This window comes from Rhyacophila brunnea, unplaced genomic scaffold (genome assembly GCF_057557595.1).
Source record: "Rhyacophila brunnea isolate RB1 unplaced genomic scaffold, BYU_Rbru_1.0 scaffold_6, whole genome shotgun sequence".
NCBI classification, from domain to species: Eukaryota; Metazoa; Arthropoda; class Insecta; order Trichoptera; family Rhyacophilidae; genus Rhyacophila; species Rhyacophila brunnea.
Window position 1 is genome coordinate 26456161 of NW_028233276.1, and position 25824 is coordinate 26481984.

Consider the following 25824-nt stretch of genomic DNA (forward strand, 5'->3'; position numbering starts at 1 on the left):
AAACGTCAAAAATCGACCACAATCAACATTCGATTTTATAATTTTACTACTCAATGGACCAGCAGACCATTAATAAATCGTTTATTTTAGGTAGTACAAGCTGGAAGACAATTAATTTTGAAAAATATCCCTGCATAAAAACGTTGGTTATTTTACAATGTACGCATCACAGAAAATATAATTTTTCAGTGTTTTAAAACACAAGCAAGTATAAAAATAATATTTCGCCGTTCTAAAATTTAAATTATGCCTTATCGATGTTATATAAAAAATTACAAATTTTATGCCGCTTACGATGCGTACAATATGGTACAAATATAGATGATGTTTGTAATAGATTTATTTATTTCTTATTTCTGTTATAGTGTAATCTGTCCAAATACATTAAAATAATCATGCTCGAGATGGATGACCCACCAAAAGCTCCTTTCAAACCCAATTACCAAAGCGAGGAGAATGTTATTTTCCAACAATCGGATTTGTTCTCAGCAGGTTTTTCTGTTATGGATGAATTGCGACGACAAGGAAAACTCTGTGATGTTATTTTAAAGGTAAAATACTGATCTACTAATAAGACTTGTTTTCATTGTGTGATTATTAAATAATATTATGTTGCTATAGTGAAATAGGCATTAACTCTTGTTACAATTTATTTAAAAGGTACTTATTAATTAACTTTTATTGTCTTGAATATACCTCGGTACCTACCACAAGTAACAAATTAATAACCTGTTTTTACTAAAGTACTGGTTAATAATTATTATCTAGCACGTATTGCGACAGCATCTAGTTTTCGGTGCTTTTTACTGGTTCTCCGTCATCGTAATCTGTCAGTCGCCATTTTGAATTTTAGCTATCTTTTTGTCATCGAATTATAGTACGCGGTCCAAGCCATTATAGTATTTCGGCAAAAATTATAGGACGTGTAGAAAATGAAAGTTTTTTTGTTTGTCACATAAACATAACGGAGAATTCGAGAAATTCCGATGCCCTGCTTAATTATAACACCTCTTACGACCGAAAAATGCTAACACCGGCCGCCGCCATTAACTGTCACATTAATTTTTTAGAGTACCTAGGTATACACAACGTGGGGTCCTAACCACAGGTATACAGAGCAAGTGGCTGACATCCATTTCTCGTAAAAACAAAATCTGTTAATACAAACCTCTACTCTGTGGAGAGTGTATACAACGCAAAACCACGTCCATTGACTAATATCGCACACTGAGATCTTATATTATTTATATTATACACCGTCCCTCGCTTAACGTTATTACGATTTGCTGTGATTGAAGTACGAACATTTTACAGAACTTTAAACATCGCAATATTACCTAGATAACTTTTAAAAGCAATGAAATAAGCAATGGGGAATATTCGCACAATTAAATAGACTGTTTTCATAAAGTGCCGAAAGCTTTTTTTTAATTGTGGTATTTTTGACGTACTATACTTTTTTAATAGTCATCATCATCATCATCAGCCCGAATCTATCCACTGCTGGATGAAGGCCTCTTCAAGTTGCTTCCACTTCTCTCGGTCCTGTGCTTGCGTTGCCACGTACTTCCGCAGAACTTTATCATTTCATCGATCCAGCGGCCTCTAGGTCTACCTTGTGGACGTTTTGTACTTCTTGGATACCACTGGATGACTAGATTTGTCCAACGATTGTCTCTTCTTCGAGCTATGTGTCCAGCCCATCTCCATTTAAGGCTTTTAATAAACTCTATTACATCGCAAACCCTTGTCTGCTTCCTTATCCACTCATTCCTCTTTTTGTCCTTTCGCGTTATGCCCAGCATGCACCTCTCCATACCACGTTGTGCTACTCTAAGTTTCTGGATCTCTCTTTTACTTAGGGTCCATGTTTCACACGCATATGTCATCACGGGAAGCACACACTGGTTGAACACTTTGCGCTTTAGGCACAGTGGAAGGTCACTTTTGAAGACATTATTCAGGCGGCCAAAAGCACTCCAGCCTAGCTTTACTCTGCGAACAATTTCATCAAATATACATCCATCTATAGATACTTGTTGTCCCAGATAGATGTAGCTTTTCACCTGTTCGAGCTGAGTGCCATTGATGAGGATCTCTTTTTGGCCTGCAAAGCAGTTGAACATGACTTTCGTCTTTGTTACATTTATTTTCAAACCTACTTTGTTGCTTACTTCAGCGAGTTCCTGCATTCTGCTTTGGAGGTCTTCTGAGTCTTGCGAGAAAATTACTATGTCATCGGCAAAGCGCAGATGACTCAGGTATTCTCCATTTATGGGGATCCCTTTGTCATTCCAGTCAAGTTGCCTGAATAAGTCTTCAAGGGTAGCTGTAAATAGTTTAGGTGAGATTGTATCACCTTGTCGGACTCCTTTGCTGATAGGAAATCTGCGCGATGGTTTATGGAGATTTACAGATGCTGTTGCGCTACTGTATATATTATTAAAAATATTTATATAGCGTCCAGGGATTCCTTGTTTTCTGAGTGCGTCGAGTATTGAACATTTCTTTATCGAATCAAACGCCTTCTCATAGTCTATAAAACCCATACATAGTGGCAGTTTGTATTCCTGGTACCGCTCTATGATTTCTCTGACGACTTGGATATGGTCCATAGTGCTGTATCCTCCTCTAAATCCGGCTTGTTCTCTCGCATAATCTCTAATAGTACGCGGACGAAAATGTAACTTTTCGAATAGTACGCGATTCAAAATGTACTATAATTATAGTTCGGTTGGCAACACTGCGCTCACTGACAGATGACAGCGGCCGGTGGCGGAGAACCAGTAAAAAGACCCTAGTTTTCTTATACATGTATATAATATATTGAATTACAGCAATAATTACTTTCAACTTAAAAACTGTACAGTGTACATAGTATTTTGGCATAAGTACTATACTTACTTTCTATCGTACAAATTACGCAAACCAAAATTATAGTAGACAAATAATAGGTAAATTACTTACCATGTCAGATCCTAATCAGAGTATACGGGGTTCCACAGTAGAGGTTGTTTTTACGTGAAACCACTTGATCAACTATTAGGTCGACACTCTGAGCTCAAACACACATTGAAAAAACAACATGTGAATTCGCCAGATCCCGAATTTGAACCCGAGACCCTCCGTTTTATATGTCAACACTTTATTGCTCATGCTTTTTCACTTTTGCATTTTATCATGGGTGACAAAACACTATTGACTCGTACAGTGGTAGGGTGTTGGTGGCAGTATAGAGATATTGAATATCATTAGAGTGGCGCTGGTGGAGCCTTAATCCATTCTAGCACGATAGATACCAGAAAGGCAAATAAGACGCATGTCTCAACAACATTCTCAGAATTTCTCCACAGTTGCATAAAGGATTTCATCTCCAATTATGCATGTTATATGCTGCATGTCTGCAGCGTGTGGCTTATTCCCACCATGTATTTGTGGGGAATTTGGGCTCTTCAGCGTGCTAGGTTTGGATCTAACACCGGTGGGAGTTACTTATGATTATGATTTTGTATAAGGTGTCTAATAACAAAAACCGATTAGTCAAATTTAATATTACTACTAAATGGCGGTTTTGTGCTTGTATTTCTAGGTTTTTAATGATTTTTTTCGTATGGTTTTATTAGTATATAGTTATGGATCATTAGGTACATACTGTATGAAAATTGCATATAGAAGAGGGTACGTAATTTTTGTTAGATTTTAACCATATGTGTGATTTATCGGTTATTATAATTAGACACCTTACATGGAAATAAACTATTCGAATCATCAACGTTCCAGGAACATATCACGGTATTAATGACATACTTAGTTTGTGTCTATATTCATATTAATTATTTAATTTACAGATTGGCGACACACTTATTTCTGCACATAGGATTGTACTGGCTTCTACTATACCATATTTTCAAGTAATGTTCACTACCGATATGGTCGAAAGCACTCTCAAAGAGATAACTATGCAGGGTATTGATCCACTGTAAGCTTATCATTATACATAATCAGTTACATATAAATACTAATGAAATCTTTTTATTTTATATTTGTCAGTCAATCTATACTCAGTTATCTTGTTTTCTTTATATTTTCAGATCACTAGAAAATCTGATTAATTTTGCGTACACAGGCAGAATCAAAGTTAATCTTTTCAATGTCCAATCGCTTATGGTGGGATCTTCCTATCTTCAACTAAATCAAGTCCGCGACGCATGCGCAGATTTCTTAAAACATAGGTTTGTTATTCATGCATGCTTTAATTAATATCTATCGAGGCTTCAGTGATTCAAACCAGCTCAAAATAGTCTGCTAGCAATTACAGTGGCGAAGGATGGAGGTAGGATATTAAGATTCGACATAAATACTTCATAAAACGCAATTTTTTTTGTGTCTGTGTTTAAATGTCCCTCTGAGGCGGACGAAACCGGTCCTAATCTATTGATTAAAAGTGAAATAAGTACTCCAAAAAAAAACAACAATACAATGCATTTCCACCATGAATTGGCAGTTAACAAAATAAAAGAAAATAAATAGTTCAGACTAAACTTCGTCAGTCATACTTATTTGTTTTCATTGAACTAAGAATACGATTTGCAGATAGTGCAGGTTAGTTTTTAAAATTTAATAAAACCCTGCCTAAACTAAACCATAATAGTTTAAGACGTGTACTATGGGCGATCTGATAAAACTAGTGCACACATTTTCAGCAATACATATTACAGATGGTGTCAGTTGGTTTTTTTAAATTTATTAAGCCCTGCCTAACCAAATCTAAAATATCTAAAATTATGTATGGTATAATGGCACAATTTTAGATGATTTATAGACAAACAAATATTTTTTGACTATTTACTTTGGCTTGAATTAGGCAAGGTTTAATTGAATTTCTAAAACTGACAAGCACTATCTACATAATATTGTAGTCTTAGTTGAAAACAAATATGTTTGACTGATAAAGTTCAGTGTGCACCATTTATGTTGGATCTTAACAACCTACCTCCACCCTTCACCATTGATCAATTATGCTAAACCAAGTTAGCACTTACTCAATAGATTTCATTTCGCAATAGTGATAAAATTAGACACAATTATTGTAATTCTACAGACAAAAAAAATGTTGGAAAAGGGTCAAGTAAGTACTAAGCGATTATATTAGCTGCAAGCCATTTCGCATAGCCTGTATTGAAAAAAACGAAACCATTTTGACACATTTTTTTATTCAATACCATTGTTAAATTCTTATTATTGACAATGAATAATTTTGAAAAATCTCAGAAAACATACATATTAGATAAAATCATTGAAAAAACCTTGGTGACGTTTGATAATACAAATATTAATTTTCATTTGCATGAGACATAGGCCGTCCAATAGCTCAAAAGATAAGAGTACCCATCCAGATAGTGAAATATGTAAGGTTTGAGTCCCACTTGGTCTAACTTAAATGGTCCAAATAGAGTAAAACCTCGTTAGTAAGAACACTGATAATTCGAAATTCGCCGTAATTCGAAATTTTTGCGAAAAAAAAGTCCCTTGAACATTATTTTCATATAAAACCATATCTTTAATTCGAATTTCGTAATTCGAAATTATTTCAGTATCCTGGCATATAAAAATATTCAATAAATCGTAATAATGTACACTATTTCGTGAGCCAGTCTTTGAAAATTGTGAGACTTTTTTTAAAACATCATAAATTGCTTATTTTATGAAGGTAATAAAAATAATCATGACATTTTATCACCCAATTTGGTAAGCACATCTATGATCAGAAATGAAATTAATGAAAATAAAAAAAAATTAAAATTTCAAAATTTTTATTTTTTATCCCCCCATACATTTCATAATTCGTAATTCGAATTTTTTTGGATTGGAGTTTCATGGAACTCGTATTAACGAGGTTTTACTGTAGGTATGTTTTCTAAGGTTTTACAAAATCATGTATTTCCAACAATTTTAGAGTCACTCAATCAGTTGTTCCCATTAATTATTGAATGTTTGTTGGTAAGATAAATCCGGCAACATCAGTTTATTACATGGCAATGGATGATGAACTTGGTGCTTCTTCGAAGAATTGCGAGGAGGTATCAATGCGCCAACATACAGAATAAAAAAAATTGTGATTACCAATTCAACCACACTAAAAATGTTGTAGAAACATTAGTGTTTTAATTCATAAAGTTAAAACATATGTTTCCATCTCATTATATTATAATAGTCCAAGCTCTTTGTATGAATGCATCACTAAATGTATGTTGATTTGCTTTCCAGAATTCATCCACACATTGTCATTGGCATACGACAATTCGCTGACACTCACGGTTGCTCAACATTAATAGATTCCTGTGATAAGTTTATAGACAGAAATTTTGCGGATGTGTCATCATCGAGTGAATTCTTAGAACTTAGCCAAGAAGAATTGAACAGTCTTATCCAGCGTGACGAACTACAAGTCAATAGGTTTGTTGGTTATCTGAAACTAAAATTTATCTTTCAATTAAAATTCTAGCCACCAATATCTCGAATATGTACTCTCCAATAAACATACGTGCAATCAAACATTCAAGATATTCAATGATAACAAAAATTTTAGAAACTTTTTAAAATTCAAACACTGAAAGCAATCAACACAGTATGTAATAAGACCCTATATTGATAACGTTCATCTATTCTATATTAGGTACTTAAGAGAAAAGAATGAATTTAATTGACATTTTGAATGATGTATTGATGATGCGACGAAAAATAAGAGTATTACAAATTACTTAATCAATTTAAGAAATGTATATTAAAGTCGAATGCGGATATTTGGTCTCTAAATTTTCGATCAAATATAATATAAATATACGTATTTTTTCTATGAAGGCCCTCAATTAGTGCTGCAGGTAGGTTCCCTGAATATTTAAATCCGCCACTGCCCACCTTCCTGTTTTGCAATAAATCAGTCTATCGCTACTAAATATTATGAATACATGCAACAGCTATGATTAACCTTCCATAGAAATACAAAATAAGAATGGACAGGGTATTAGAAAGACTAAAAAATCAGCTAGAGTGATTACATACTATAAAGTATGTGGTGAAAAATATCACTTTTTAATAGTGATATTGTAAGGGATGATTGAGGGTAGGTAGGTTGAATGACTTCAATGAATAGAAGGTTGATGCGTGATTAAAGTAAATACCAAATATATTATCCCCACAATAAATGATACAATTTGATACATACAATTTTACAGTGATTGAGCTGTTAAAGTATTGATTGACAATTAAGATTATGACGAGGCGTTTATAAGAAATTATCCAACTCGACGGAAGTAGATGTTACTGAATGAAAGATTTGAATACATGTGTTTTTAGTAGATCGTGCCATCGAGTTTATATACTATTTTATAACAAAGGAAGTATCGCAAATTGATACTTGCCTTGGGGCAAATAACCGTAGAGCATCGTCTATTGTTTTCCCGTTTGAACTCTGATGATGTTAAAGCTTAGCGAGCAGTATTCGCCTAGGAAATTGATGCGGTCTCGCAAGTAGCAAACTGCTTACAAAGTTGCGAAAACAATTAGAGAAATAATTTAATAATGAATTAAAATATTGAGTGAGTGAGACGTTGTGCATTGCACAATCGTAGGTGCATGACCCCAAGGGTACATAGAATCGCTGCTTGACTGCAGCGACAATGGCATGATTTTACTGCTTAGGTACATGACAATGTTGCAATCTGTTATTATTAAAACTATGAATCTAACGATATAATTCTTCGTAATACCAGTGAGCGAGATATTGGAATTTCACCATTGTGTGAGGTTTTTGACCTGTGTTTTGCACACTCGGTGGACTGATAATTCTTGCTGCTTGGTTTACATTGTTATGAAAATACCTAAACATACTATAACTTACAATGTATATCAGTCTTAATTATTACAATTATATTAACATGATTGATGATTCATGGTGTGCACCGATAGTGATATAAAAATTTCCCAATAGATAAACAAATTGGAAGAATGGAAAATTTGTTGTTTGTATTTCCGAATGTATGCCACAAGCGTGTTTATGCGCTTTACAATTCCATGCACGCAAGGCTGGCTATAAAAAATGAGCGTATATACACACTGTACTTTACACTCATTATACTAGCCCCGGTCAATTGTTTTAAATAATTTAATATATTGTACGCACACTGCCATCTCTTGGAATCTTGGTGAAATACTTAACCGAAATAGAGTCTTTATGATTATACCAAATAAAGATAGGTTTATAAGGTTTTATTTTTCCATAGAAACCGCCATGCTAATACCTCCTGGCATTTAATGGGTTTAAGTATGGACACATAACCTCACTGATATCGGACAACCAGGAGGTACTCTGATTTTGTTTTCGGCCATATAAGACATCTGAGATTTTAAATCTATTGTGTATTTATTTTTTAGTGAAGAAGTCGTCTTTGAAGCTTTAATGCGGTGGGTTCGCCATGACCCTGACACTCGCGGGTTGAGTCTACCCAGACTTCTTGCCAAAGTTCGACTCCCTTTGCTATGTTCATATTATTTGGCTGATAGGGTTGCTACTGAAGATTTGATCAAAAAATCTCACCAATGCAGGTATGTACGTACATATGTCATAATAATACATATTATGAGGTGTCTACTAACAAAAACTGATAAGTCACCCATCTAGACAAAATCTAACAAAAAATATGCACATATTCTATGTGCAATTTTATACAATATGTTATGATTTATAACTTTTAAACCATGTAAAAATCACACAAGAAAAATGTACCAATATGTGATGTACCACTCAAATAAATTTTAGTCTAATTAATGTTTCATCCATTTATTAAATATTGAATTGTATATAATGTAATTGAATATAATATGTACCTATTCTTAACAGATTCTACCAGACTATACTGGGAAAATTCTGTTTTGTATTAAATATTCGTAAATGTAATATTAAGTATTAGTCTGTTCCTTGTAATTTTTCAGAGATCTACTGGATGAAGCTCGTGATTACCATTTAATGCCAGAGAGGCGATCTTTGCTGACAGCATACAAAACCAAACCCCGGACGTTAGAATACTTTTCTGGAATTATTTACGCCGTCGGCGGTCTCACCAAAAGTGGTCAGTATAATTACTTCATCTAGTTGATTTAATAGTGACCAAAGAATACATACAACATACAGTTTCAAATTTTATTATCGTAACGAAGTAACGTGAAAAATATCTATTTATTTAATTATTTTTTTTATCCAAGACAATAGAATTCGAATACCTTTTGACTTTGAATCCCATTATGTCCACAAATTTATCTAAGTCCTTAGTATGTTTCTGAAGCTTTTTCAAAATAATTCAAATAAAAGGACATCTAAGCTAGATTTGGGGTAATCTTGGTGACATCTATGAATTGAATTATGATTGTTAACCCAACCTATTGCATCCTTGCACTGTGTCAACAGCTGCTGGATTATACATATGGCCCACAGATACAAACAAGGCCTCTCTACCAACTTGATTACCATGGGTGTTTCTTGCATTGATTTAAATGACAAAGTTGATTGCTACTATGACAGATTTTCAATACACCTCAATAGTAGCATTGTTAATAGGTAATATCTCCACCTGGGTTGGTAACTTAGTAATGAGAGCAATCACCCGGAAAGCAACTGTGTGTTCGAATCTGACTTATCTTTTCTTGAAGATTTCATTTAGAATTTTTCTAATTGGTATTTTTTCTTAAATATTTTCGTGTAACAAGTAATGCATAATTTGATTACGAATGGGAGTTACATCTATCACAATTCAGGGAGCTTTTCTAAATAATAATACAATTGCTAATCATCTAGAACAGTGATGCACAACCTATTTGAAAGAAGGGCCACAATTTATCCATTTTATATTTTTTCATGGGCTGCAGTCAATGACATTAATATGGACGAAGCACCTGGAAAAAAAAATGACACTCACTTTTTTGTCGGGTCTGCCGAATGGCATAATCTGTTCTAACGCCATTACAATAAAGGTGATATTGCTATAAATTCCCGATGCTTTTTCTCGGGTCTGCCGAATTGTTCGGTTCGAACGGGTTCGCTCAAATGAAGATTGACACTAGAAACACTATTCTAACGCCATTACAATAAAGATGATATTGCTATAAATTCCCGATGCGTGATATCGCATAATGGAAATTGCGTGACGTGTACCTATGTGCGAATATCGCTATGCGCGAATTTACTTGCTAGCTACTGTATTGAGTGCGTTGTCCATTAATAATATCATTGGCCGCAGTGGGTAAACAATTATGATAACATATTATTATACTAGACGAGATATATATTTTATTATTTTAAATTTAATAGTAACATATCCCCTTCTCCAATCACTCCACTTTACATTACGTATATACATAATATATTATATTATGTACATGATAGAACTTATTATATAGGAAATTAGAATATTGTCGTATTCAATGAAAAATTTGGTGATGAAGTACTTGCTATTTTGGGCCGCAGTTTGTGCAACACTGATCTAGAACGTGTTTGCATTTTATATATTATTTATAATTTTGGTAATTATGTATTTTAAATAATAGAGAGCGACAACAATAAGTTGAGGTGCGACTTTGGTGCTAGTGTCGTAATGTGAATATTGCCAATGTATTACAAGCTATTGCCTGCGTACCGGTTCTCTAAACCACCGCACCTCAAGTTATAGCTATCGGTCTCTATTGATGCATTTTCACATTATTTTCGTCATTCAACATACAGTTGAAAGTCGATTGACAAGTGGTAACCATATTTCAACTAAGTTAATCAACTTGCGAGTTGAATTGAACAAAGTTGTGGTCCTTTTTACTTTTAGTCGATTCAACAGTGAATCATAATTTGAGTCAACTGGTTGCCTAAAGCAATCAAGGTGATAACAACTCTCACTGGCACGGGAAATTTGTTTTGACTTGCATGTGATTAGTTGATTGTCATGCGGTATTATCGAGTATTGTTATTTTAATTTCTGAATTAAGTATGGCATCTTTATCCGAAGAAGTTTTAAAGTGGTCAGACGAAATGATGTTAACGAACTAGCATATTGACTCGTGGCGTCGATTACGACAATCGGCTTAACTTAAGTCAATATGTGGGAGCATACCTATCAATTTTTCAATTTCTTGTTTAACATTCACCATAAAGTTGATCAAAAAATTGACATGTGAGAACGTTACATCTTGAATTCTATTTATGAATAGACCTTTGACCACATAAATTCATGCATATGCAGCTGTAATTATTAATATATAATATATATATGTGTATAGAATTTGATTATTCCAGTAAGGTTACGACCCATGCTGTTCAATATTGATAAGAATACAGTGCGAAACATTTTATGTTACATATTAAACAATATTTATGTACATTCAAACTAGATAAACAGGCCAACGAAAACAACATTTTCATCATTATTTATAGAAATTGTAGTACCTACAGTGTATGTCAGAAAGTTATAAAAAAATTAGTAAGATTATTCGGGCACGTTGCAGTGAATTTAATTATCCGTCCAAATACATTTAATTGTAGTTCACACAAAACAATATGGCCCCATTAGGGGTCGTCCATAAATGATGTCACACAATATTTAGCCACTTTGTCTTAATGACGTCACATTTTCTGCCAAACCCTTCTCACAAATCATCACATTATAACAAATCCACTACCCCCATTAAGACGTGACGAATTATAGTTATCGAAAATGTGAATGATCAATTATTTATTATTAAAATACCTTAAAAATTAAATTATTTTGTGAAATAACACCTTGATTACAAAAAATAAAAAAAATTGTACCTAATTGAACCTGAACTCACATCCGCTGCAAACTGGGTGGTGATACACAATAATAAGTCCCTTATGACAAAAATTTTCCTAATACGTATATAATTCTGAGGTAGTTTCTAAATTATGTAGGCCCAATAAAGTGTTTGAATTCTTAAATCTCTTATATTACACATTGCTTCAGAAAAAATAATTAATTAATTAATCGTTTTTCCTTGTAAAATTAATATTTATTTTTTCCAAAATGCATCTCTTTCTGAAATACCTTGTATTTTACGTATATATTATAACTTCCACTGATGTTGAAACCAGAGTGAAGCAACGAGTCAGAGGAAGATAACCTGCCGAGACAAGTGACATGATGATCACCGAATTTCCAAAGAATCTTGTGCACTTGGCTTAGTGGTGAGAATTGCATCAAGCTACCAATAATTTTAACTCAATGTTGATTGCGTTATTTTGTTAAGAATTGCAGCAATGAACATGACTGTTGCATTCCTTTACCACATGGCTTCATCATGTTCTAGTCCAACGTTTACAGCATACCCATGAATCACTTCCATGTATTACGTTGTCCTATTTAGTAGTACATAATTATTATCCTAATATATATAAATAATTATCATATTCTCTTCATCAATTGCTGTCCAGAGTGGCCATTTCCAATTCAGTATCTCTGACATATGGCAATCATTAGCTCTAGCTATCAAATTTTTGACTTACCTCTTCTCCTGTGCCCAGAGCTGGATTTATACTTGAAGGGGCCCTTCTTCATATTAGTATTTATATTATTTGCTTGCTGAAGACTATTATATTATATTTGCTTAATCGTAATTTTTATTATGCATTCCAAAGTTGTAAAAAGAACGACTTAAATGCAACACGTGACTTTTGCAATATATTTTATATTATGTATGTTTGACCATGTGATTGAGAAATATTTCTGCATTATTAATACTTCTGTCAGTGGCATATTTTTTGTTGCTGTTGATTTCGAATATGGTGCGAAAGTGTCTGTTATCTCTGCCTGAATGTTTTTACATATATTTTTTTATGTGCCGGGGCCCCTACTATAGTAAATCCGACCCTACCTGTGCCTTACTGGATTGCTTGTTATCCATTTTGCTGGCTCATGATCGTTCATTTGGTACACATACCCTAACCAGCAAAATTTCGATTGCTTGTGCTCATAGCACCATACGGATGATAAAGCTAAGCTTTGTAATCTTTTTTCCAACAGGATTTTTCTTCCAAAAATGTTTAACCCATAAATAATAATATCCAGAATTGTCAGAATTTAATCTGCACTTATTTTACAAATATCATCTAAAATATGCTCTCGGTTGTTCTAGGTTGCATAGAAAATATGTCTTTCGAAAACATAAGATCATTCATTTTACTATTTTTTCACAGGTGATTAAAAAATTTGTGCTCCAGGCATGAAACAAATAATATTTTAATACTTTCAAATGGTATTTTTGTTCGTTGACTCTTTTTAATTATCTCTGTGTTCTTACTATGTATGTCTTTGTAAAAGAACCAAAGTACTCAAACATATTATATACCATATATTATTATATATATGAGTAACTTGTAAATACCGATGCGGTTTCCCATAATGTAACAAAGCAGTGATAAACTTTTGAATTAGGAATCTTTTGAATTACAAAGTTGCCAATCTTATATGAGCTGTTAGCACTCATCCTAATTGTAATATGTCCAGGTGAGTCACTTTCAACTGTGGAGGCGTACTATCCAGACCTAGGGCGATGGCGTTCGGCAGAAGCCATGTCAACACTACGCTCGAGAGTGGGCGTAGCCACATTGGGGTCGTGGCTATTGGCCCTGGGAGGATACAATGGGGTGGAGAGGCTTGCTACCGTCGAAGCCTATGACAGAAGCACTAAGAAGTGGTCGCGTGTCGCCTCAATGCATTCTAAACGCAGGTATAAAGTAAAAGAATTTTTATTAATATTTATATTTTTCATATTATTAGCCATAACCTAATTACAATTTTTTCTTGAGATCTTGTTCTGTTATTGTTGATTCAGTCACTTTTTTGATAGTGTCACTCCATCTGGAAAACACGCACCCTCGCGACCTCCTCCCTTCGACTCCTCCAGAGATTACTCTTCTCTCCAGGCTGCTCGGGTCTCTTCTTACCATATGACCGAAAAATTTAAGAATATTTCTCCTGCGGTTAGCAGAGAGACTTTATTTGAGACCAAGCTCTTCCATTACAGAGACATTTGGTATGCCTGGCCGTCCATGGAATGCGGAATATTTTTATTGTATCTAATAAAACATTGTTACTATTATTTTGTTTCTATACATATGCCTGCTATGGCCGAGCGGTAACGTGTCGGCTTATAATGTCCCGGGTATTCGAATTCCGAGTCTGGCAAATTTACATTTTGTTTGGACCCTGTGGCTAAAATTTATTTCTCATAAAAACGAAAATCTGTTAATACAACATCCACTCTGTGGAGGTCCTATTATGATTCTTTAAGAAGTAAAGAAGGTCCCCGAGGCGTAGGGTTTAGATAGCGTCAGTAATGTCAAAAGTTCATTTTGCAATGGTGTCATTACTGATAGAGCATTCATTGCCTGTGATAAAATGTGAATAACATAATATTATTAAGAATGTCTGTACTGTCTACAAATAATGAATTTACAAGTTTTGTAACATTTCTTATATTATAAATATGCAGAATTTTTTATGTGTGCGTGTTAATGATTAGGCATTGTATTTATTACTACCCGACCAAATCTTTTGTTAAACCCGTACATAGTTTTTATTGTTCCGTTATCATTATTATATGTACATGCATATTATATCATCACAATCGTTTACGTATCTCGCTTTCATTTTTTTCCAGTGCGGTGGGAGCAGGATCTTTAGCCAACCACGTTTACGTGTGCGGGGGATATGATGGCTGCACTTCTTTAAATACAGTTGGTGCGTAATATTTCCACTTTCATAAAGCCCTTAACTCATTTAGTGCTAACACCGCGACTAGCGCGTTTGCTTTAGTTGGCCATTAGATATAATTAACATGATACTTAAATATAGTAATTAAATATTAATTAACAGGTCAGCAGTGATTGTGTAAACATACACATATGAAATTGATATCATAATTATTGTGATGGGTCAGTCTTTTTTTAAATGTGACTTAGCTCGCGTATCATATAGTCAGCAACTGCTATTTTGAGTACTCCTTCAAAATCGAGAAAAATATAAATATTATTTAACAATAATAGCTTCTCCCACTTTAGAAAATTTTATTTCTATTTCAAAATAATCTAAAATATCTAGAAATTCATGTTTAACCCTTTGACTGCAATGGTATTTTTCAAATTCCCAACGAGAAATGCTATCAATTATAATTATTGTTGATAAAAAAAATACAGTATTACTTTTACCATTTTAATATTTACCTTGCCTATTGGTTGTGTGATTGGATTATTATTTTACCACCGAGAGTAACAACTTGCGGTAGGTTGAATTGAATAGAGGATTACCCGATTGCCTGAAAACTTGCCAATTGAGGGAATTTGAATCTATATTCCCTGTTCACACATGCGTTTATAAATTCCCGGTAGCATAATTCCGACCTTTATATTGATTAGATAATTGCCAATAACGTTAGATTGTTTACTTTTAATGTCAATTATAAGTTTTAATATAACGTAGAAACATACGTGGATTTCCCATTTTATAAATAACTTTAATTTCAAATAAATAAGAAGCAAAAGAAATGTTAAAAATGGTAATTAAATGTGCAAAGCAAACATAATAAAAACCAGTTTGATAATGGCACAGTACAAAGTTCCCAAAATAACTTACCATTCTAAGCATTGTGACGTCAACAACGATCATGGTTAGCAATTCTCGCTGATATTATGAACGATATATCGTTTTTTAGCATTTAAATTAATGTTGTCAATTCATAATCACTCTTAGCTCATTGTCCTCAGTGTTATTAACTTGTAGGAAGTTTTTAATCATTTTCAGTAGTCACACTAATGATCTTTCTCTTTCTGCTACACTCAGAGACAGAGTTAAAATACTTTGAAACACTACATAATCGATATTTGCGAAAAATAAGATTAGTTATAATATTATGCACTGCTATTAAGGTGATGTCTCTAGGTAAAGTTGTTATCGAAAAATAGCTAGAAAAGTTTATTAATCGGTAAATATATATTCAAAAGTAATGAGAAAAATAAAATAAAAAATTAAGATGTATCGTGGAGTTCTATATACCAAAAATACGTGTCAAATTCGGTACATTTCTATCGGGTGGTAAGAATGAATGACATAAGATTTATTATCAAAATTACGATAAAAATGTACGTAAATCTATTACCTAGGGAAACGCTAAACGTTAATTGGAATTTATTATATCCTTATATCTTTTTTTTCAAATTTAAAAAACATCGATTTAGAGGTTAGAAAGCATGCAATTAAAATCGAAACATCTCGGTTCAGACTTAATTTATCGCAAAAAACGATTAGCGTTTCTATTAAAAATATTATTTAATAATTTTTAGGCTAGTTATTTAAATTTAATCTTGTATTTTTGTATATTAACGAATCGATTGTAAAAAAAATGAATATTTGACAAGACTTTATCGACATATGCTGCTAACGCGGAAATAAATCGAACTATTTTTGAAACAGTACTTGCATAGATTAAAAAATACATACACACACACATACATTGAAAATAAAGGTTCGCCAGGTACGAAGACAAAAACTGTGTTAATTCTGCTGTCAATAATTTTTGTTTGCGATATTAGAGCATATGTCAATGGACTACATATATCAACCTCCACTTTCTGAAATAGTGTTGTGTAATTATTTCAGATATTTATTACTGTTTTGACGTACCTACCTTTTATAAAGCGATTTTAAAATAAATATAGTTTCATAATAATATAAAGAAAGCATACGAGCGAAAATGCCTAAGATACTTCTGACACACATCAAATTTAATCTTTGTCTAGTAACTGTACAATTTATCCATATTTATGTTAAGTGTTTAAAATGTTATAAGTAAAAAAAAAATCGTCTATTCACGTGGTAGTCGCGAAAATTATGAACAATATACAATGTTAAAAATAATAAGAATTGTTAAAATTTCTAGTCACAATATTATTCAAAGACAAATTAACCCGATCAAAACAGCCTCGACAAACTTCCACTTCACTAACTTTTGTTCTATATGTTTATCCTGGATACAGCGGCAAACACATTTTGAAAATAGCCGATATACTGGATTATTTGTTAGTTTGGGTTAGTTTAAGTTAGATTAGGTAATCCTAACAAATAATCCAGTATATAGGCTATTTTCAAAATGTCTTTGCCGCTGTATCCAGGATAACCGACTTGTACCCTAATTTTAATTACATACATACTATTGTACTATATTTGGGCCATCAAACGTTCATTCCTGTCTACGGCCTTAAAATTATTATCTACGTGCCTATATAACTGTATGCCGTCCTGTCAAAAAGTGGAGGTTGATAATTTAGTATGTAGAAAATAGAAGTTATTATTAGTCTCCATAAAATATAGGGTAAACAATTCAGTGAATGAACACATAAGAGGTGAATTTGAAAATAAATTAAATTAAAAACGATTAAATGAACTAAGAAAATTATAACAATAGGTAGGTATAATAAATTGTGTATAACCGTGGTATTACTAATTTTATGCCGTGATGCTTTGATAGTTGAACTTTTCATAATATTTGGATCACTATTTAGTTGCTCATTTATCTGCTACATCATAAAGTCGTAAATATTGTTTTTTTATGAAGCAATCATAAATACAAAAAATTAAGATCTACTTTTCAATCATAGTAGATACCTAGGAATATGGTATAGGTGTTGATAATTTTTAATTATTTATTCGAGATCTTCAGGGAATTACAAAAGTCCACACCTAGAAACCACTGGGCCAATAAGGTTTCTTTTTATATCTCCAAATCCATTTCACTTACACATTTATAGGTAAAATAAATAAAACTATCTTTTATTTTATCTTGCACTGTTCTTTAAAATCGACATTAGATTTTTTCAAAGAAATAACGTTCTGTCTTTTTCTTAGAATATTATGTAATCAGTGGTGCACTTACTTCAAATTCTAAATTTTTTTCTTACGTTTTACAATTTTTTTTTTAATTTGTCACTTATTTTGTCCTTGGGTTTGCTTATCAAGATTTGTTCGCATGTTTATTTACGTTTTTTCTTACCTCCAACTTCTTTTTTATTCAATTCGTTGCGTGTCTTACTTTATTCTTATCTCAGATATAGTTAGTTAGTTAATACAAATCGTCCACTCTGTGGAGGCCCATATGAACCCATTAAGATCGGACATGGTTGAAACGAAATGAATTGGGATGTCTATATAATATCGACATTGTCATAATTATAACTACAGTCGAACTCGGTTATTACAATCTCGGACATAGCGAGATCTCGGATGTAATGAGGAAACAGTCGTTGACATTTGGTATATGATTTTCTCTGTACATTTTTATTCACTGTTATAACGAGATACTTATCGGATATACCGAGCTAAAATACTGGTAATGTGTTGATCGTTTAAAGACATTTCGACCCTAAGCAATAAAATCCGATCGGACAGGATGCCGCCGGGGACAGATTACGTTTATGACACTAGTTAAGTGTCTAATTGTTGTTTTCACCGACAATAAAAATACCTATTCTCTGATATAACGAGTACCGCTTATAACGAGCACATTCAGCCGGTCCAACCTTCCTAGTAATAACCAAGTACAACTGTATATTCCTTATTTTGTTTAATAATAATTCGAATGGCATTTGTTTTGCTATTCATTTCATATCATTCTTTTATTCCACCTCTAGTAGAAATTCGATGTAATTGTCAATTATACAAGATTAAACTCAATCTTATAAACATTTGTACTTAAATGTTCATTTACTACTATAAATGAATTTTACTGTAGAAAAATATTTATATTAATTCGTATTGACAACGTAAAAAAATCTGGTTCATTGACTGGACAGGATACCCTTGTATTGCCACTGTAAAAAAAACTACGGTAAACAAAATGTAAAAATCATAAACACTTTAAATCAAATCAAATAGATATGTTAGAATTGTAAATATTTTATGGGGAAAATATTAATTGTAAATATTTTTACATAGGTAAGTAAATATATAATAAATTTAAATGCATTTTTATCAAGCTTATGATTTTTAATATGTGGCGACACACAATATTTTATTTTATATTTTATTGCCATCTGGTTGCGATCGACGAAAGTTTTTAGTAACACATTTTTAGAAATTCATGGTAGATGCCTGTAGATGCCTTTAGATGGCGTTGAAGTCACATTTGATCGTAAAATGAGGCAAAGAATTCGCCTTAAGTTATATATTTTTTTGAACATAATTGTAAATTGAGGCCCATAGCAACTGTGATTTTGAACCCTCTGAATAATTTGATCGATTCAATGAAATATATCAACCATTTTCTATTACTTATTAATAATTATTGGCTCTTTGTACAATTCCAGAGAGATACTCTCCGGTGAATGATTTTTGGGAGGTAGTATCTCCGATGAACCGCTTCAGATCGGCAGGCGGCGTGGCGTCTCTGGGCGGGTGCGTTTGGGCTCTCGGAGGACACGATGGCTTGTCTATATTTGACTCGGTTGAAAAATTCGATCCTCGACATCCTATGTGGATTAAACAAAAGCCCATGCTCACTAGAAGGTATAACTAAATAAATTTAATAAACCATTTTTTTTAATCACGAGATTTTAGAATGTAACATTTTTATTGATCATAAATAATTTTAAAACACCTCAGTGGGTCTATTTTATACACAAATTGGCTATCGACGGTAGTTTATAATATTTATGTATTGAGGTATTATAATTATTACAATGAGTCAGCCACCTAAACAGTCAAAACTATCTATCTCGCTCTGAAGGTTAACACAGCCAAAAGAGGAGCTGTTAAAACATAGCACTTTTTGACCGCTTAGACAGTTAACTTATTGTGACAATTAACTGCCTCAATACATAAATATGATAAACTACCGTCGATAGCCATCTTGTGTATAGAATAGATCCACAGATATACCTACACTTAGGTACATACTAATAAAAATCTTTGAAAAAAATAATTAAAGGTAAAAATATATCAAGTACTATAAATGTGATGTACTTGTTTGGCTACATATAATTTTTATGAAAGAAAATTGGCTGGAACCATCAGGCTCTATTCACAAATGGTAGATTTTTTTTTCAGTCAAACTAAATTTTCATCGATTAACACTTTGCCGTTGCGCTAATTCGTTTTTAAATAAATGCTACTTTTGAATTCGTACAAATTACCACTTTTAGCAAAGTGCTGATCGATGAAAATTCAATTCGGCTCCAATACATGTCTACGATTTGTGAAAATTAACCTGGGGTTTTCGTACATGCCTTTGCTTACATCCTGTGATATTGTAATGCAAATTTAATATAATTCTTGCTCTAATCAGTATTATTAATACTGATATATTCTCCAGTCTTCAGTATTGAATTCAGCTTTTAAAATTATTATCAAAACATAATCAATTTGTAATTTTCTCTTCAAATAGATGTCGACTTGGCGTAGCAACGTTGAACGGCAAAATATATGTTTGCGGTGGATACGACGGGTCGACTTTTCTCAGATCGGTAGAGGAATATGATCCTGTGAACAATCAGTGGCGTTTTTTGTCACCGATGAATCTCATGAGATCACGGGTCGCCTTAGTTGCAAATATGGGGAAGCTGTGGGCGGTTGGTGGTAAGTAATTTTTTTATTCCAGTAACATTTTTAATATCATCCCACAACACTATGTACTTATGTACAAAATCCTATAATTAAAAAGTGCATACCAACCTTATCACCTATGTATTTAAATAATCATATTTTAGCTTTATCAAAATATGTTGTGTCAGCTGTAACAGTAAATTTTTTTTGTTGTTTAATAAAAGCTTTATTATGTAATCTATAATTATTTTTAAGTAAAATGTTTGAATTTTATAATCATATCAAAATGCATTTCTAAATTTTCATTTGACCATACATAAGAATCTAATAAGTAGTGCCCAATACACGGCTTGCCATGTTATTTATTGTGACCCACCAAATGTAATATGTATACAGTTACCGCGTTGGCTTATAATATTGCGGGTCCCGAGTTCAAAATCCTGGGTTTGGCAAATTCATATGTTAGTTTTAAAAGAGTGTTTGGATCAGAGTATGGACCTAATAGGTTGAGCATATGGCTAACATCCATTTCTCGTAAAAACACAAATATATTAATACAACAGCCACTCTGTGGAGGCCCATATTATGATCTTCTTAGGATCGGTCATGGTAAAAAAAATCTTTGATTATCATATAATTAATTAGCCACACAATCTGATAAAATGTTTTCTATTTTTAATTGTAACTTTTAAGGATTATTTTGCTACAGAAGACATCATTGATATACGCTGTAGTGTATAATTACATTGAGCTTGACGCATATTACCATTAGTGTGCATTAAATGTTGAGTTTAACAATATTTGTCGCTTCTTCTATCTGATATAGTGTTGTGCGCACACATGATAGAACTCAAAATCATCTAAGGAGGCATTATTTGTGAATGTTTTCTTATTACATAATACATAATGAAATTTAACAGGGTTATAGCTCTAGTGGTAGGCTTTGCTATAGGCTGAAAGGTTGGTAGCTAAGGCCCATCCGCGATCGTTTTCTTCATTTTTTGTTATTTGAGTTGGCTGTGACAGTTTATCGTTACACGTCAATAAGATTCACTCTACCTGCGATTTTTATATACTAAATGTAAAATAGTTTTTTTATACAAGATTTACTCTCAGCATGGAATAGAGACAGAAAGTCTATCATTGAGCAAAGAATTAAAAAAACATTAGTTGCCGTACTATAGGATCATTATGGTGCACTACGGATGAACTAAAAATTAATAGTTTTATTACTCTATTATCTGAAACAATGGCATTTATAATAAATCATTAATTATTCGAAAGTTTTAATAAAAATGATATATCCAATAAATGTGTTTTGTTCCAATTGAAGAATGTATAATATTATGTAATAATGCGTTATAGAAATAAATATTATTTTTGCAGGATACAACGGTGAAAACAATCTCAGTACAGTTGAAGTGTACGACCCTCTCGTAGACACATGGTCGTTTGTTTCACCGATGTGCGCTCACGAAGGAGGAGTCGGAGTTGGGGTTCTTCGCGCAGATTGAATTGGGAGTCCCTTGATATGGTATGGCTGTCAAAACTATAGAAGATCACCAAATGATGATTCTATGGAAGTCTGTCATATTATTTCGCAATTGATTTATTTTTACAGCTTGTTCACACAGCTAGGAACCAATTAAAATTTTAAGAAAATCTATCAATATTCAAAATACAAGGACATGTCTATAGAATTATTAATGTTGTGATCCTTGTTTGATTGTTATGTAAAAAAATATATTTTTATCTCAATCAGTATTTCTTGTTCAGGAAGTCAATTTATTTGGGTTCTGAGCTTAAATTACTGTCGTATACTACTTTGATTAAGGCTACCGTCAACGAAAATTTTAGAGTTGTGAGCTTTTATCATTGTAACTATGTTATCATTAATTTGATAGACTTTTTTATATTTGCACTTGCTTGTTTATTGGTGTTAGATGTGATTGATTCCAAAAAGTCGCACTATGATACAGCAGTGTAAAAATTTACATATCTGGTTTAGTGTGAGAGTATTTATTACATGAGAATTAATACATCAATTTGTCTTAATATTTCCTCATCGTTAGATCACTATTTGACTAATATGTCAAAATATAATCGTATTTCGTCTACTAGAAAAGAGAGGTGCACAGTGTGGGTGAAGAATTTTTTCTGTTTGCTTAGCCCCTCCATGCACATTCTTTATTTATACACTTAAAATATGATGGTTCTCTTGAACATTTCTAAAGAGGTTGGAGAACATGTTGCCTATTTGGACTGTAGTTGTGACCGCTCTGAACAGAGCAAACTGCAGTGAAGTCCCACGTTTTCTTCTTCTTCGTCTTCTTTTCGCATCCATGATAATTTCATGGAATCATCAGTACTGTTATACATACTGATTATTCTCGTCAATTTGAAATCCGTTGTTTACAAAACCGGATAGAGACCAGTCTGTTGTATTACTGATCAGTTTTTTTTGGGAATCTTTTGCACATCAGAATTCTCTACCTTGTCGATTATTTCTCTAATGAATCTGCATTTTCAAGAGTTACTTATCGATGAGATTTTTAAGATTGATAGATGAGTTGTAGTTGAAAGATTTGTGTCAGAAGAATCGGCTAAAGACAAACTGAGCAAATCACGTTTTGACGAAAGATTATGGCGATTTAGATATTTGGTATCGCAATTTTTTTGTAAATGGAAACTCACTGGCACTTTTAAGTCTAATGTGCTGACCCATGCGGTTTAGTGATCATTTCCATGACCTGTGATACCATTTCCACTCTATTTTCTCAAGGAAATGTTTATATAATAGAGCTCTACATAGATAGTCCTATACATAATAAACTTCTCTGAGATAAAAAGATCTAAAAAGGATCTCTTGGAAGCATCCGGTTCTCCAAGGATTTCAATCAAGAATGCCAAATATTTTTTTTTAAATAATATGTTATTACACCTTGTCAAGCTCCACCGGCGAAGCATATATCAAACAGAGCGTTGCACCAATTTCTTCTGTCAAGTTTCACGCCTCTTGTCATTTTAAATCTGCAGCATATAGATCATTGTTGTAGCAATACTGCAGGGTGAGACAAGGTCGACTACAACGCCAGAATGCATGTGGCCGTGCCATGAGAGTAGTCTCAGGTGGCATCCAAAGTACATGTACCTGTCACGTGAAGCGTGTCTTCATAATCACATCCGTCGCTCAGGATGGGACGCATCTGCTCAAAAACTTAAGTATTTGTGACGTAGCAGTACCCCAAGATTTAACGGAGACATTGATTGAAGAGTCAATCATATAGCATGGTACATAATATATTTCTAAGGACCTGTCATAAGACTATATTTAAATTCATATTTAATACATGTTATTTTTTTGCATGTCTAATGGATTTGGGTCCAGAGTTATTTTGCGGGTCTCGTTGTTGAGGGACGTGACCGCGGTGATTGGGGATGACCAGCAGGTGTAGATGGAGAGTCATCAGGAGAAGAGATGAGAAGTAGAGATTTGGTGGTTACTCCGATGGATGGAGGAGCGAGTTTTATTTGCAGCGTAAACAGTCGGTACAAGAGTATGTTACAAGAGCGTTATGTTACAATACTTATGATACTGTTCCGAGGTCCGAGCTCGGGTGGAATAGAAAGCTGTGCGGAGCAACTGACACAAAGCTTACTGATCGGACAGAGTTTAAAATTGATATTAATAGGTATTTAGACTAACTAACTCATCAACTATGACCCGCTAATTATATGCATGAATATTCGGTAAATTGTGAGTCATTGTTGATGAAGTTTGCAATTGAGAAATCTGCTGGCCTCTGCATTATTGCACTTCGAATGTTTCGATCCCATCGAATAATGTTACGTGTGTAGAATATACTGACTGTAGATACGACGATTGTGCGATAGATTAAATGACTTGCTAATTCTTACACTGTCGAAATAATGCTGACAAGGCCCGAAGTCATTGACCACTACAGTGATTACCTCATTGAGCACTTCCGAAAGCATTCATATCTCCAAAGATTTCGGAAATACTAGTAGTATTTCCGTAAATTTTTAAAATGCAATCTTTCATAGTGCGAATCTTCTGCACATGGTGTACATGGTGAGGTTTTACTGTACTATAAGTGTATTTACCACCAGAAACCCTTCCATCGCGTTGAACCAATTGAAGTTCAAATTTAAATCTTCATTTTATTTCATATATTATTACGTTATGTTATCATACAGCATTGTAATAATATATTTCGAAGGACTTTCGCAAATCGAGTTTAAGTCAAAATAATTGCACATTGCAGGATTCCTTTGATTTTTCAATATCCACACATCTTCAAGGATTATCGCTGATTTCCACAATTAGGTGTGTCGAAAGTATCCAACCACAATGAACTGATAAAATTATATTTCAGCTGTGGGTGTTAAATAAAGTTTCCATTTTCTGATTATAATTTTATATTGGTTACGTATTGTGGTTATGTAATACGTGATTATCCCATACATTCCTTCTTCTCACTTGTCTATCAGCATATATCATCCAGACCACGATGAACTTATAAAGAAATTCTGCGTTGTCTGCGCTGAAAAACTTTTATTATAATATCTCCTATAACACTGCAGAAATACAAGTTTGTATATTTTTCTTAAAATAATTAATACAGGAATCATTATGTACCATTAAAACTTGCAAATATTAGGTATTAATTTAATCAATTTTATTGCCACTATGCAAAAATGTTCAGAACCTCAGAACAGGTGATCTGATATTTTTATTGCGGATTGATGCTGACAATTTGGTAAACGGCTCTTGAGTTTGGGGGTCGTGATCCAAGTTAATTTTTTTGTTAGTATACGTAAGGGTACATGGCAAAAACAGGCTCATCGACAAAATGATAATTTTGCAAGAGAGCAAAAAGAAGAATGAAATCGTTATTGGTTGGAAAATGGGAAATATTAAGTAAATGAATTTATATATTGATTTCTCATTTATTTTGAAATATAATAAAAGTGAAAAAAGGTTATAAAAACATATCCTACATTTTTGTGCAGTGCCACAATACACAATGAGCTGATTTGTTGCCTTCACCACACTTTCTTCTCACTTCATTTATGAAGCAATAAAATCGATTTTGGTAGTTTTAATGATACTGTTCTTAAGCACTTCCTCTGTTGAACAAATTGGCATTTAAATCTC

General features: G+C 33.0%; 1 protein-coding gene across 1 annotated transcript; it reads left to right on the plus strand.

Annotated features, from left to right (window-relative positions):
- Positions 1 to 25824, plus strand: KLHL18 (Kelch like family member 18). Its single transcript, XM_085957258.1, has 12 exons — positions 1 to 159; positions 366 to 551; positions 3849 to 3979; positions 4092 to 4232; positions 6268 to 6456; positions 8434 to 8604; positions 8992 to 9128; positions 13560 to 13782; positions 14716 to 14795; positions 19412 to 19610; positions 20488 to 20678; positions 22032 to 25824. The coding sequence occupies exons 2-12, from the start codon at positions 396 to 398 to the stop codon at positions 22157 to 22159; spliced, it is 1746 nt and encodes a 581-aa protein (XP_085813384.1). The 5' UTR covers positions 1 to 159; positions 366 to 395; the 3' UTR covers positions 22160 to 25824.

What these genes read in the sequence shown, in the direction of transcription:
- KLHL18 (XM_085957258.1), top strand. Translation starts at nt 396, where the DNA reads ATGCTCGAGATGGATGACCCACCAAAAGCTCCTTTCAAACCCAATTAC. An exon ending in ATGCAGGGTATTGATCCACT is followed by an intron (nt 3,980 to 4,091) that starts GTAAGCTTATCA and finishes TTATATTTTCAG; the next exon opens with ATCACTAGAAAATCTGATTA. An exon ending in AAGCCCATGCTCACTAGAAG is followed by an intron (nt 19,611 to 20,487) that starts GTATAACTAAAT and finishes CTCTTCAAATAG; the next exon opens with ATGTCGACTTGGCGTAGCAA.